Raw genomic sequence first — 13,537 nt, 5'->3', positions numbered from 1 at the left:
ATCAAGGTAGTTATGTACTGTACTTATAGGGAGGGGTAAAGTGACTAGGCAACAGGATAGATAATAGACCGTAAGAGCAGCGCATGTGGTGAGTATGTGTGGCGTCAGTATGCATGTGTGCGCATGTTATGACAACAAGGAAATAGTTGATTTGTTCAGCTGGCTCTGATGTCAAAGCAATAAGAAGGAATCCCAGGGAAACCAAAGTGCATACACACACACACATCTGACATATTCTGATCCCGCCCCTCAGACAGGTGCGCGAGGCCACAGGTGTGGACATCAACATGAGAGTGGGCGTTCACTCCGGCAATGTGCTCTGCGGTGTGATTGGCCTGCGCAAGTGGCAGTTTGACGTTTGGTCACATGATGTCACCCTGGCCAATTATATGGAGTCTGGAGGCTTACCTGGGTATGTTAGTAGTTGAGTTAACCATGTATGGTAAATCTTTAATCCTAATGGTGGCATTCATTATTAAGTTACTAGTGGTAACCTAGTCCTAGTATGTCCATTTTACTAATAGAAACCCCCATCTTTGTCTTGATCAGGCGTGTCCACATCACTGAGGCCACCCTGAAGCACCTGAACAAGGCCTATGAGGTAGAGGAGGGGAATGGTGGGCTAAGAGATGCCTACCTGAAGGAGCTCAACATACAGACATACCTTGTCATCGATCCTCGGGTGAGCTACCTCATTTAATGTATTACCTCCAGAATCCCTGACAAAGGCCTTGTGTATATGTGAGACTGTACTCCTCGTTAACATGTGTGTGTGTCATCAGTCTAAGGACCAGGCTCTGAACAGCCGCAGCATGCCCAAGCCACGTGTGAATGACGGGCTGAAGATGCGGGCGTCAGTGAGAATGACCCGTTACCTGGAGTCCTGGGGCGCCGTCAAACCCTTCGCCCACCTACAGAGCAGAGAGGGGTACACCACAGACACCATGGTCAATGGAAAATCACGCTGCAAGGTGAGTGACGGCTGGGGGGACACTGCATTATAACTGATGAAAAGATTACCAGACATACTTCCTTTAACAGAAATAGTCCACTTTACACATCAAGCATAACAGGTTGAAATGTATTGCCACAAGCATCAGTATTTCCTGTGGAAGACTGTTGCGACTGTTGATGGCATATTTGCATGCTGCTTTACTTCTTGCTGTTTTACGCACGATGTGTCTAACAACAGTTGTTTTTTAAATGTTTCTAGGACATCCCTCTGCGCACAGCTCACTCGAAGATCACTGAGAGGTAAGGAAGGCCAAGTCTGAGAACACAGAGAGAATGAGTTCATTTGTTTATATGTTAACAAGAGCCCTGAACTGGCATCATGTCAGAGTGGTGACGTCAGACTCCCCTTACTGGAATGGTACTCCTGCTATGCATCAGTCTGTTGATACAGTGGGTGTTTATGGTTGTGGAGGTGTATTTAGGAAGCCAGTTCTTTTTTTAAATTACCAAATGCAAACAACAGATCAGTGACTGTACAGTAAATGTTAAGCGATTTGTAAGTCCACTTAATGTTACACATATGGTATATACAGTGGGGCAAAAAAGTATTTAGTCAGCCACCAATTGTGCAAGTTCTCCCACTTAAAAAGATGAGAGAGGCCTGTAATTCATCATAGGTACACTTCAACTATGACAAACAAAATGAGAAAAGAATATCCAGAAAATCACATTGTAGGATTTTTAATGAATTTATTTGCAAATTATGGTGGAAAATAAGTATTTGGTCACCTACAAACAAGCAAACTTTCTGGCTCTCACAGACCTGTAACTTCTTCTTTAAGAGGCTCCTCTGTCCTCCACTCGTTACCTGTATTAATGGCACCTGTTTGAACTTGTTATCAGTATAAAAGACACCTGTCTACAACCTCAAACAGTCACACTCCAAACTCCACTATGGCCAAGACCAAAGAGCTGCCAAAGGACACCAGAAACAAAATTGTAGACCTGCACCAAGCTGGGAAGACTGAATCTGCAATAGGTATGCAGCTTGGTTTGAAGAAATCAACTATGGGAGCAATTATTAGGAAATGGAAGACATACAAGACCACTGATAATCTCCCTCGATCTGGGGCTCCACGCAAGATCTCACCCCGTGGGGTCAAAATGATCACAAGAACGGTGAGCAAAAATCCCAGAACCACACGGGGGGACCTAGTGAATGACCTGCAGAGAGCTGGGACCAAAGTAACAAAGCCTACCATCAGTAACACACTACGCCGCCAGGGACTCAAATCCTGCAGTGCCAGACGTGTCCCCCTGCTTAAGCCAGTACATGTCCAGGCCCATCAGAAGTTTGCTAGAGAGCATTTGGATGATCCAGAAGAAGATTGGGAGAATGTCATATGGTCAGATGAAACCAAAATAGAACCTTTTGGTAAAAACTCAACTCGTCGTGTTTGGAGAACAAAGAATGCTGAGTTGCATCCAAAGAACACCATACCTACTGTGAAGCATGGGGGTGGAAACATCATGCTTTGGGTCTGTTTTTCTGCAAAAGGACCAGGACGACTGATCCGTGTAAAGGAAAGAATGAATGGGGCCATGTATCGTGAGATTTTGAGTGAAAACCTCCTTCCATCAGCAAGGGCATTGAAGATGAAACGTGGCTGGGTCTTTCAGCATGACAATGATCCCAAACACACCGCCCGGGCAACGAAGGAGTGGCTTCGTAAGAAGCATTTCAAGGTCCTGGAGTGGCCTAACCAGTCTCCAGATCTCAACACCATTAGAAAATCTTTGGAGGGATTTGAAAGTCCGTGTTGCCCAGCAACAGCCCCAAAACATCACTGCTCCAGTGGAGATCTGCATGGAGGAATGGGCCAAAATACCAGCAACAGTGTGTGATAACCTTGTGAAGACTTACAGAAAACGTTTGACCTCTGTCATTGCCAACAAAGGGTATATAACAAAGTATTGAGATAAACTTTTGTTATTGACCAAATACTTATTTTCCACCATAATTTGCAAATAAATTCATTAAAAATCCTACAATGTGATTTTCTGGATTTTTTTTCTCATTTTGTCTGTCATAGTTGAAGTGTACCTATGATGAAAATTACAGGCCTCTCATCTTTTTAAGTGGGAGAACTTGCACAATTGGTGGCTGACTAAATACTTTTTTGCCCCACTGTAAAAACACAAAGACATTTACTTTTTATAAGGTCATCAAGTTTGGTCGCAAAGGGCTTAGAAGTTGTCTCTTTTTCCCCATTACTGACAAAAGCTGAACCACATGTGAGTGCAGTAGACAGGACAGTGAAATAAGAAAATTGCCCCATTACACCTTTTGTCTCAGCTGTGGTTCTAGTGGACACTGATACTGTGAATGAACACTTAACAGGAACCGGCTGTGTAGCTTCTGATGTGGTCGGTGGCCCTTCCTATGTTCTTTCATTTGGTCAGGAACAGTCCCTCTTCATGTCATGTTTAATAAAAACAAAATAGTTTCTTTATTCAGTTACAATACAAGCTTTATTAATATTGATCCATTCTACAGAGACAGACATTTGTTGTTTTAGCACACATGAATCCTCACATACAACACACAACAGTCCCATACAGCGACAACGATGTCACCATGTTGAATGTGTCTATCTCTCACTGTTGGTCCCTGACAGCTTTGATGAGTCTGTAGAGGAGCCCTTCTCCTCGCCCGCCCCTCCACTCAGCACCTATAAGTGAGTGGTGCCAGCCTGGCTCACAACGCAAGTTCTCCCTTCTGAGTGGAGGAGGAGAATCTTGATGTTTCACCAGCACCATTAACCTCCAACCCTTCTTTCTGGATTAACACTTCTCCCTACCCACCCATCCTGCCTAGAGCTGCCTCCCTCTTCTGTATAACAGGGCATCACAGGGATTCCCACGCCTTAACAAAGCAAGCAGGGCATAGTAACCACTCCCTAGTGTTTAAAGTGTGTCTTTTTGTTTTCCCACTGGAGTCATGTGCTGTTATAAACACTGTGTATGTGTGTGTGTCTGTGTGTGTCTATGTCTGTCTGTGTGTGTGTGTGTTTCCTTCCTGGTGAGGCATGGGTACTGCTGGGAGACTACTGTTCAGTCACCAGAGTTCAACTAACACACACAACATCCTGCACATACACACACTATAGAATGAATGACACACACAAACCTCTCTGTTTCCACTAATGCTGAGAATGGCCTAAACCAGTTGCCTCCCTGCACAGCACTGGGACTGAATAACCTGCATGACCTTGGCTGGTTTACCATCTTCCATCCATTTGTCTGTCTGCGTGTCGGTCTGTCTGCGTGTCGGTCTGTCTGCGTGTCGGTCGGTCTGTCTGCGTGTCGGTCGGTCTGCGTGTCGGGTCGGTCTGCGTGTCGGTCTGTATTGTATGCGTGCCGGTCGGTCTGTATTGTATGCGTGCCGGTCGGTCTGTATTGTATGCGTGCCGGTCGGTCTGTATTGTATGCGTGTCGGTCGGTCTGTATTGTATGCGTGTCGGTCGGTCTGTATTGTATGCGTGTCGGTCGGTCTGTATTGTATGCGTGTCGGTCGGTCTGTATGCGTGCCGGTCGGTCTGTATGCGTGTCGGTCTGCGTGTCGGTCTGTATTGTATGCGTGCCGGTCGGTCTGTATGCGTGCCGGTCGGTCTGTATGCGTGTCGGTCTGTATTGTATGCGTGTCGGTCGGTCTGTATTGTATGCGTGTCGGTCGGTCTGTATTGTATGCGTGTCGGTCGGTCTGTATTGTATGCGTGTCGGTCAGTCTGTATTGTATGCGTGTCGGTCAGTCTGTATTGTATGCGTGTCGGTCGGTCTGTATTGTATGCGTGTCGGTCGGTCTGTATGCGTGCCGGTTGGTCTGTATGCGTGCCGGTCTGTATGCGTGTCGGTCTGTCTGTATGCGTGTCGGTCTGTCTGCGTGTTGGTCAGACGGTCTGTCTGCGGGTCGGTCTGCGTGTCGGTCGGTCTGTCTACATGTTGGTCGGTGTGCGTATCCGTCGGTCTGTCTGCGTGTCGGTCAGTCCATCTGCGTGTCTGTCTGCATGTCCGTCGTTTGGTCTGTCTGTGTGTCGGTCGGTTGGCCGGTCTCCGTGTCGGTTGGTCTGCGTGTCGGTCTTTCTGTCTGCGTGTTGGTCTTTCTGTCTGCGTGTCTGTCTGTCTGCAGGTCGGTCAGTCTGTGTGTCTGTTTGCATGTCGGTCTGTCTGTGTGTCGGTCGGTCGGTCTGTCTGTGTGTCGGTCGGTCGGTCTGTCTGCGGGTCCGTCGGTCTGTTTGCGTGTCGGTCGGTCTGCGCGTCGGTCTGCCTGCATGTTGGTCGGTCGGTCTGCCTGCGTGTCTGTCTGCGTGTCGGTATGTCTGCGTCGATCTGTTTGTCTCTGTCTGTGTGTCTGTGTGTCTGTCTGTCTGTGTGTGTCCTGCCAGTCGGTCTCTGTCTGTGTCAGTCGGTCTCTGTCTGTGTCAAGTCAGTCGGTCTCTGTCTGTGTCGTGTCAGTCGGTCTCTGTCTGTGTCGTGTCAGTCGGTCTCTGTCTGTGTCGTGTCAGTCGGTCTCTGTCTGTGTCTTGTCAGTCGGTCTCTGTCTGTGTCTTGTCAGTCGTTCTCTGTCTGTGTCTTGTCAGTCTGTCTGTCTGTGTCTTGTCAGTCGGTCTCTGTCTGTGTCTTGTCAGTCGGTCTCTGTCTGTGTCTTGTCAGTCGGTCTCTGTCTGTGTCTTGTCAGTCGGTCTCTGTCTGTGTCGTGTCAGTCGGTCTGTGTCGTGTCAGTCGGTCTCTGTCTGTGTCGTGTCAGTCGGTCTCTGTCTGTGTCGTGTCAGTCGGTCTCTGTCTGTGTCGTGACAGTCGGTCTCTGTCTGTGTCGTGACAGTCGGTCTCTGTCTGTGTCTTGTCAGTCGGTCTCTGTCTGTATCTTGTCAGTCGGTCTCTGTCTGTGTCGTGTCAGTCGGTCTCTGTCTGTGTCGTGTCAGTCGGTCTCTGTCTGTGTCGTGTCAGTCGGGTTCTGTCTGTCTGTGTCAGTCGGTCTCTGTCTGTCTGTGTCAGTCGGTCTCTGTGTCAGGCGGTCTCTGTGTCAGGCGGTCTCTGTGTCAGGCGGTCTCTGTGTCAGGCGGTCTCTGTGTCAGGCGGTCTCTGTGTCAGGCGGTCTCTGTGTCAGGCGGTCTCTGTGTCTGCCGGTCTCTGTGTCTGCCGGTCTCTGTGTCTGCCGGTCTCTGTGTCTGCCGGTCTCTGTGTCTGCCGGTCTCTGTGTCTGCCGGTCTCTGTGTCTGCCGGTCTCTGTGTCTGCCGGTCTCTGTGTCTGCCGGTCTCTGTGTCTGCCGGTCTCTGTGTCTGCCGGTGTCTGTCTCTGTCGGTGTCTGTCTCTGTCGGTCTCTGTCGGTGTCTGTCTGTCGGTCTCTGTCGTTCTCTGTCGTTCTCTGTCTGTCTGTCGGTCTCTGTCGGTCTCTGTCTTTGTCGGCCTCAGTCTGGTCTGTTTGTCTGTCTGTGTCAGTCGGTATCTGTCTGGTCTGTCGGTCTGTCTGTGTCAGTCGGTATCTGTCTGGTCTGTCGGTCTGTCTGTGTCAGTCTGTCTGTGTCAGTCGGTATCTGTCTGGTCTGTCGGTATCTATCTGGTCTGTCAGTCTGTCTGTGTCAGTCGGTAATTGTCTGGTCTGTCTGTCTGTGTCAGTCGGTATCTGTCTGTCTGGTCTGCTTTCTGTCTGGTCTGCTGTCTGTCTGGTCTGCTGTCTGTCTGGTCTGCTGTCTGTCTGTGTCTGTCTGTCTGTCTGTGTCAGTCGGTATCTGTCTGGTCTGTCGGTATCTATCTGGTCTGTCTGTCTGTCTGTCTGTGTCAGTCGGTAATTATCTGGTCTGTCGGTATCTATCTGGTCTGTCAGTCTGTCTGTGTCAGTCGGTAATTGTCTGGTCAGTCTGTCTGTGTCAGTCGGTATCTGTCTGTCTGGTCTGCTGTCTGTCTGGTCTGCTGTCTGTCTGGTCTGCTGTCTGTCTGTGTCTGTCTGTCTGTCTGTCTGTGTCAGTCGGTATCTGTCTGGTCTGTCGGTATCTATCTGGTCTGTCTGTCTGTCTGTGTCAGTCGGTAATTGTCTGGTCTGTCGGTATCTATCTGGTCTGTCAGTCTGTCTGTGTCAGTCGGTAATTGTCTGGTCTGTCTGTCTGTGTCAGTCGGTATCTGTCTTGTCTGTCTTGTCTGTCTTGTCTGTCTTGTCTGTCTTGTCTGTCTTGTCTGTCTTGTCTGTCTTGTCTGTCTGTCTGTCTGTCTGTCTGTCTTTGTCTGTTTGTCTGCTAGTCTACCTCTTCCTTATTGTCTGAGTGTTTTACAGGAACAAGTCCCAGAAGAGCAAGTTTGATGAGGAGCTGCACAATGAGATGACCACCACCATCGATGAGCTCAGCAGCAAGTGAGTCTCAATAGTCACTAAATAGTCAAAAGACATTCTGAGATTAGTCACTAGGTAGGACCACAAGCTTAAGCATAAACTCAGAATTAAGGGTCTAATGTTATCTAATCTTCCTAGCCACCAACATATCCCTTGAGAAAAGTATTATTTCGCCAATTGTGAATATCATTGACAAAGACGAGTTAAAACTATCTGAAAATGTATTTTACATATTGAGTTGTAAAAATAGAGACCTCGCTCTCACACACACGCACTCACTCTCTCACACACTCTTCCTCACGCTCTCTCCCCGTGTGACATCCAGGCAGTGGGTGAAGTCTGAGGAGATTAGCAGTCTGGCTGTGTGGTTCCCTAAGAAAGAGCTGGAGAAACAGGTGAGTGTTTGTCTCAGATCTGTCTAGACACTGTGGAGAGGAGCATTGCTGTCCTAGTATACACTGTAGTAGGTACATCTCCACAATGAAAATCTCTAGAACCTTATAGATACAATATGAAGACATATCCGTTGTCTCTGGAATGACTACATGTAACTACCAATTGTCAGACTCTATGGTCTTCATACACTGTGGAAAGGAGCCTTACTGTCCTAATATACAACATGTACAATGGCAATGTCAAGAGCCTTTATGTAAGATACAGTATAAAGAAAAACATTCGTACTTGAAATTTTAGTTCCTAACCCTTACAACATGTTAAATGTTATATCAGAATCTATTTCTTTGGTTCAATCTCTTGATATCTCTGATTAGCCTACACAGACCGCACGTGTTCTTACAGTGCTTTTGGAAAGTATTCAGATTCCTTCCCTTTTCCACATTTTGTTACGTTACAGCCTTATTCTAAAATGTATAATTTTCCCCCCTCATCAATCTACACACAATACTCCATAATGACAAAGCAAAAACAGGTTTGTAGAAATTCTAGCACATTTATTACACATTTTTTACATAAGTATTCAGACCCTTTTCTATGAGACTTAAAATTGAGCTCACGTGCATTCTGTTTCCATTGATCATCTTTGAGATGTTTCTACAAATGATTGTAATCCACCTGTGGTAAATTAAATTGATCCCACAGTTGACAGTGCATGTTAGAGCAAAAACCAAGCTATGAGGTTGAAGGAATTGTCCGTAGCGCTCCGAGACAGGATTGTGTTGAGGCACAGATCTGGCGAAGGGTAACAAAAAAATTCTGCAACATTGAAGGTCCCCAAGAACACAGTGGCCTCCATCATTCTTAAATGGAAGAAGTTTGTAACTACCAAGACTCTTCCTAGAGCTGGCCGCCTGGCCAAACTGACCAGTCGGGGGAGAAGGATCTTGGGAGGTGACCAAGAACCCGATGGTCCCTCTGACAGAGCTCTAGAGTTCCTCTGTGGTGGCAGCATCATGCTGTAGGGATGTTTTTCAGCGGCATGGACTGGGAGACTAGTCAGGATCGAAGGAAAGATGAACGGAGCAAATTACAGAGAGATCCTTGATGAACCTGCTCCAGAGCGCTCACGGACCTCAGACTGGGGCAAAGGTTCACCTTCCAACAGAACAACGACCCTAAGCACACAACCAAGACAATGTAGGAGTGGCTTCGGGACAAGTCTCTGAATGTCCTTGAGTGGCCCAGCCAGAGCACGGACTTGAACCCGATCGAACTTCTCTGGAGAGACCTGAAAATAGCTGTGCAGAGACGCTCCCCATCCAACCTGACAGAGCTTGAGAGGATCTGCAAAGAAGAATGGGAGGAACTGCCCAAATACAGTTGTGCCAAGCTTGTAGCTTCATACCCAAGAAGACTCGAGGCTGTAATCGCTGCGAAAGGTGCTTCAACAAAGTACTGAGTAAAAGGTCTGAATACTTATGTAAAAATTGTTTTATTTTATTTTAAATAAAATTTCAAACATTTCTAAAAACTTGTTTTTGCTTTGTCATTATGGGGTATTGTGTGTAGATTGATAAAGAAATATATATTTTTATCAATTTTTGAATAAAGCTGTAATGTAACAAAATGTGGGAAAAGTCAAGGGGTCTGAATACTTTCCAAATGCACTATACATACTGTAAAAACTGTGTTCTTAGTATTTGTGAGAGGTTCAAACATGACTTCTTCTTTCCTCCCCAGTACCGAGCCATTGATCTGCCCATGTTCAAGCACTACATCGGCTGTGCCACCTTCATCTTCTTCTGCATCTTTGTGGTTCAGATGTTTGTGACAAAAGAGTGAGTGATTTTCCCTTGTGGCTATAAGAAACATATTTCTCAACCGATATTGACTGGTACGGTAGTAATAATCGTTGTTCCTCTTAAACCATGGAAACAATAATGGCATGACAACCAGTATTTGAACTATTTGGGATTCAGTGTTGGATCTTTTCCCTTCCTGTCCCTCAGTTCCAAAATGTTGGGAATGTCATTTGGAGTGCTGGCCTGTGTCCTCCTGTTGACCTTGGGCATCTGTTTCGCAGGTCACCTGCAGGTCAGTGGGAGTTTTAGGCTTAGGTCACAACAAGCCCTATTTCTGTACAGGGCAAAGCTTAGTTGACTGTGTGTGGGGGTGGGGTACTGTGTGTGTGTACTGTGCGTATTTCTTACTGTGACAGTGGAAACACGCTTTCTACCTAGGTTGCATAAGCTATTTCATCTATCCCTGTTTTTTCCCCCATCTATCCCCAGGAAGCTGTACGTTGCTGTTATTTGGCCATTAACAGCTGGTGCATACCATCTCAATGCCATGGTGCAGAGAGACAGGCAGTGTAGTTATTACATTCACTAGTCAGAGATACACCGAGTGTACAAAACATTAGGAACCCCTTCCTACTATCATACCCCATTCAAAGGAAGTTAAATATGTTGTCTTGCCCATTCACCCTCGGAATGACACACAATTCATGTCTCAATTGTCTCAAGGCTTAAAAATCCTTCTTTAACCAGGTCTCCTCCCCTTCATCTACACTAATTTAAAGTGGATTTAACAGGAGACATCAATAAGGGATCATAGCTTTCACTTGGTCAGTCTATTTCATGGAAAAAGCAGGTGTTCCTAATGTCTTGTACACTCAGTGTATTATCCTGTCTTTCTGAAAATAGACTGAACATTCAGTGCTGCTGTGTTAGTAAGTCACACATTGTCTCAACATGGATGATGTCATCAATGTCACATGCTCGCTTATCTTAATGCTCGCTTATCCCCTCCCCACTTATACACACTCACCTGTCCCCGTCTTCCCATCCTATCCACCTCTTCTCTTCCATGCATTTCACCCCCCCACATACACACTCATCCCTTCCCCTCTCCCTCTGCTATCCACTCCTCCTCTCCCATGGCTGGATCAAATCAAATCAAATGTATTTATATAGCCCTTCTTACATCAGCTGATATCTCAAAGTGCTGTACAGAAACCCAGCCTAAAACCCCAAACAGCAAGCAATGCAGGTGGAGAAGCATGGTGGCTAGGAAAAACTCCCTAGAAAGGCCAAAACCTAGGAAGAAACCTAGAGAGGAACCAGGCTATGAGGGGAGGCCAGTCCTCTTCTGGCTGTGCCAGGTGGAGATTATAGCAGAACATGGCTAAGATGTTCAAATGTTCATAAATGACCAGCATGGTCAAATAATAATAATCACAGTGGTTGTCGAGGGTGCAGCAAGTCAGCACCTCAGGAGTAAATGTCAGTTGGCTTTTTATAGCCTATCATTAAGAGTATCTCTACCGCTCCTGCTGTCTCTAGAGAGTTGAAAACAGCAGGTCTGGGACAGGTAGCACGTCCGGTGAACAGATCAGGGTTCCATAGCCGCAGGCAGAACAGTTGAAACTGGAGCAGCAGCACGGCCAGGTGGACTGGGACAGCAAGGAGTCATCATGCCAGGTAGTCCTGAGACATGGTCCTAGGGCTCGTGTCCTCCGAGAGAGAGAAAGAGAGAATTAGAGAGAGCATACTTAAATTCACACAGGACACCGGATAAGACAGGAGAAGTACTCCAGATATAACAGACTGACCCTAGCCCCCCGACACAAACTACTGCAGCATAAATACTGGAGGCTGAGACTGGAGGGGTCAGGAGACACTGTGGCCCCATCCGATGATACCCCCGGACAGGGCCAAACAGGCAGGATATAACCCACCCAGTTTGCCAAAGCACAGCCCCCACACCACTAGAGGTACCGTAGCGTACGTGTAGGTATGTACGGCAGGACCAAATCAGAAAGATAGGTAGGAGCAAGCCCATGTAATGCTTTGTAGGTTAGCAGTAAAACCTTGAAATCAGCCCTTGCCTTAACAGGAAGCCAGTGTAGGGAGGCTAACACTGGAGTAATATGATCACATTTTTTGGATGCTTCGCTCCTCCCATCCCTCAGCGGTTGTTTCCGGAGAAGTTGTCGTCCTGCCAGTGGCTGCCTGCTGTGTCCGAGGCAGTGGTCAAGAGGCCATGTGTGCGCCTCCCTCTGGTCACTATCACCACTGCGGTCATCATCATCCTAGCAGTCTTCAACCTGGTAAGTTAACGCAACAACTCACTCTCTCACTGATTAAACAGACAACAGAATGCCATCACGTGTACATGCAATTACATAAACCTTTAATAGCAACAAGAGCATTAGCTTCTTATTGTAAGAAGAACATCAAGTCATCAACAGACATGCCAATAACACATGCTTCACAGCCTTTTTGTTTTCAGTCAGACCCACTTAGCGGTTGACTGTCAATCAAATCTTGTTCCCTCTAGTGCTTCATCCAGACGAAGTCACCGTGTGATATCAATGGTAACCCTGATCTGATTCGATCTGACAACTCCAGTGAGCAGCATCCAGGCAGCCTGTTCTACCTGCCGGTGAGTGATGCCTACAATATCCCTCACTAACAGGTCTTCTGTAGCTCAGCTGATAGAGCACGGCACGCTTGCAACACACAGTTATGAAATGATGCTTTCAATTTCAGTGTTTTTATTGTTGTTTGCAAATATATACTCAGCCATTTCACATAAAAATAATAAATTACAAATAATAAACATCGAAATGAAGAACTGGCACTTTCCATTGATGGTTTTCATCGTCTCCTCACTCTCCCTCTCTTTCTCTCTATCTCTCTCTCTCTATTTCTCTCTCAGTACTCTGTGTTCAGCTGTATCCTGGCTCTCATAGCTTGTGGAGTGTTCCTGAGGGTGAGCTTTGAGCTCAAAGTGGTCTTCCTCACCCTGGCCTCCACAGCCTACTACATCATCATCCTCAGCGCCAAGGCTGGTCTCTTCAGCTGCTATGGACGCATGCTTTACAACCAACTCAATGAAAACAAGTACTATAGCATGTGTTGTGCACCAGGCCTGGGGTAGATTACTTTTCAATTCAGGAAGAAATAAAACATGTATATATAATTAAGTCATTTCTGAAAATTGCGCATTTGTTTTCTATGAAGGTTGTTTCACTTCATTAATTGAATTTCAATCCACTTACTGAATTGAATACTGAATTAACCCCAACCCTGTTCTGTACTGTGCATAAAACACCTGGTACTATATCCAGCCTGGTTTATACTGAGCTTTACTTTAGAGTACCTCTAACCCCTGAGCTCTGTGTTCCAGAACTGAGGACTCTGGGACCATCCTGAGATCTTTGGGGCTGGTCAAACACCCTGAGGTGATGAGCTGCATTTACATCACCTTGTTCCTGGTCACCATGCTCATCATCTCACAACAGGTCAGGACATGTTCCTTTCTCTTCTTTGTTGGCCCTCTCTTCACCTACCCCTTTCCTTTTACTACTAAATGACCACATCACTTCTGTCCTGTAGAATGAGTCATGCTTCCGCCAGGACTTCCTTCTGAAGAACAAGAACCGTACGGAGCAGGATGAGATCGAGACCAGGGAGAACCTGAACCGCCTGCTCCTGGAGAACGTGCTGCCGGCCCATGTGGCTGCGCTGTTTGTCGGGGAGAATAAAAAGAACGAGGTGGGATTCCTCACAAACACTTTACTTACTGAGAAGTACAAGGTAGGAGTCCAGGATGGATGACTGGTAGTCGACTGAGTCCAACTCATCCTCCCCTCCTCCTCCTCCTCCTATCTGCACTGGGGTCCCATCTCCACTGGCCTGCACTCACTAAAGCTTAGTGGGAAACACCTAGTAGTGGAATTGATTGGATTTACCCGTAAATGGTTTATTACGATTTCCAGTAGTGTGGTTAGTGGT

The 13,537-nt window shown here is 46.7% G+C and overlaps 1 protein-coding gene across 6 annotated transcripts in view; it reads left to right on the top strand.

The window, feature by feature from the left end:
- The window catches only part of LOC129834661 (adenylate cyclase type 2-like), a 71,838-nt gene that overhangs the window by 52,700 nt on the left and 5,601 nt on the right, over window positions 1–13,537 (top strand). For 3 of the 6 annotated variants that reach the window (XM_055899853.1, XM_055899856.1, XM_055899857.1), the window contains 14 exons: window positions 254–412; window positions 550–682; window positions 783–971; window positions 1,214–1,254; window positions 3,633–3,692; window positions 7,284–7,361; window positions 7,666–7,735; window positions 9,477–9,574; window positions 9,746–9,830; window positions 11,710–11,847; window positions 12,078–12,182; window positions 12,459–12,643; window positions 12,930–13,044; window positions 13,139–13,339. In XM_055899853.1, the coding sequence (XP_055755828.1) occupies window positions 254–412; window positions 550–682; window positions 783–971; window positions 1,214–1,254; window positions 3,633–3,692; window positions 7,284–7,361; window positions 7,666–7,735; window positions 9,477–9,574; window positions 9,746–9,830; window positions 11,710–11,847; window positions 12,078–12,182; window positions 12,459–12,643; window positions 12,930–13,044; window positions 13,139–13,339 (1,657 nt within the window). The remainder of the gene's footprint in view (window positions 1–253; window positions 413–549; window positions 683–782; window positions 972–1,213; window positions 1,255–3,632; window positions 3,693–7,283; window positions 7,362–7,665; window positions 7,736–9,476; window positions 9,575–9,745; window positions 9,831–11,709; window positions 11,848–12,077; window positions 12,183–12,458; window positions 12,644–12,929; window positions 13,045–13,138; window positions 13,340–13,537) is intronic. The other 3 variants (XM_055899854.1, XM_055899855.1, XM_055899858.1) reach the window with 3 other exon arrangements.

This window comes from Salvelinus fontinalis, chromosome 35 (genome assembly GCF_029448725.1).
Source record: "Salvelinus fontinalis isolate EN_2023a chromosome 35, ASM2944872v1, whole genome shotgun sequence".
Taxonomy (NCBI): Eukaryota; Metazoa; Chordata; class Actinopteri; order Salmoniformes; family Salmonidae; genus Salvelinus; species Salvelinus fontinalis.
This window is presented reverse-complemented; position numbering and strand designations above follow the sequence as displayed.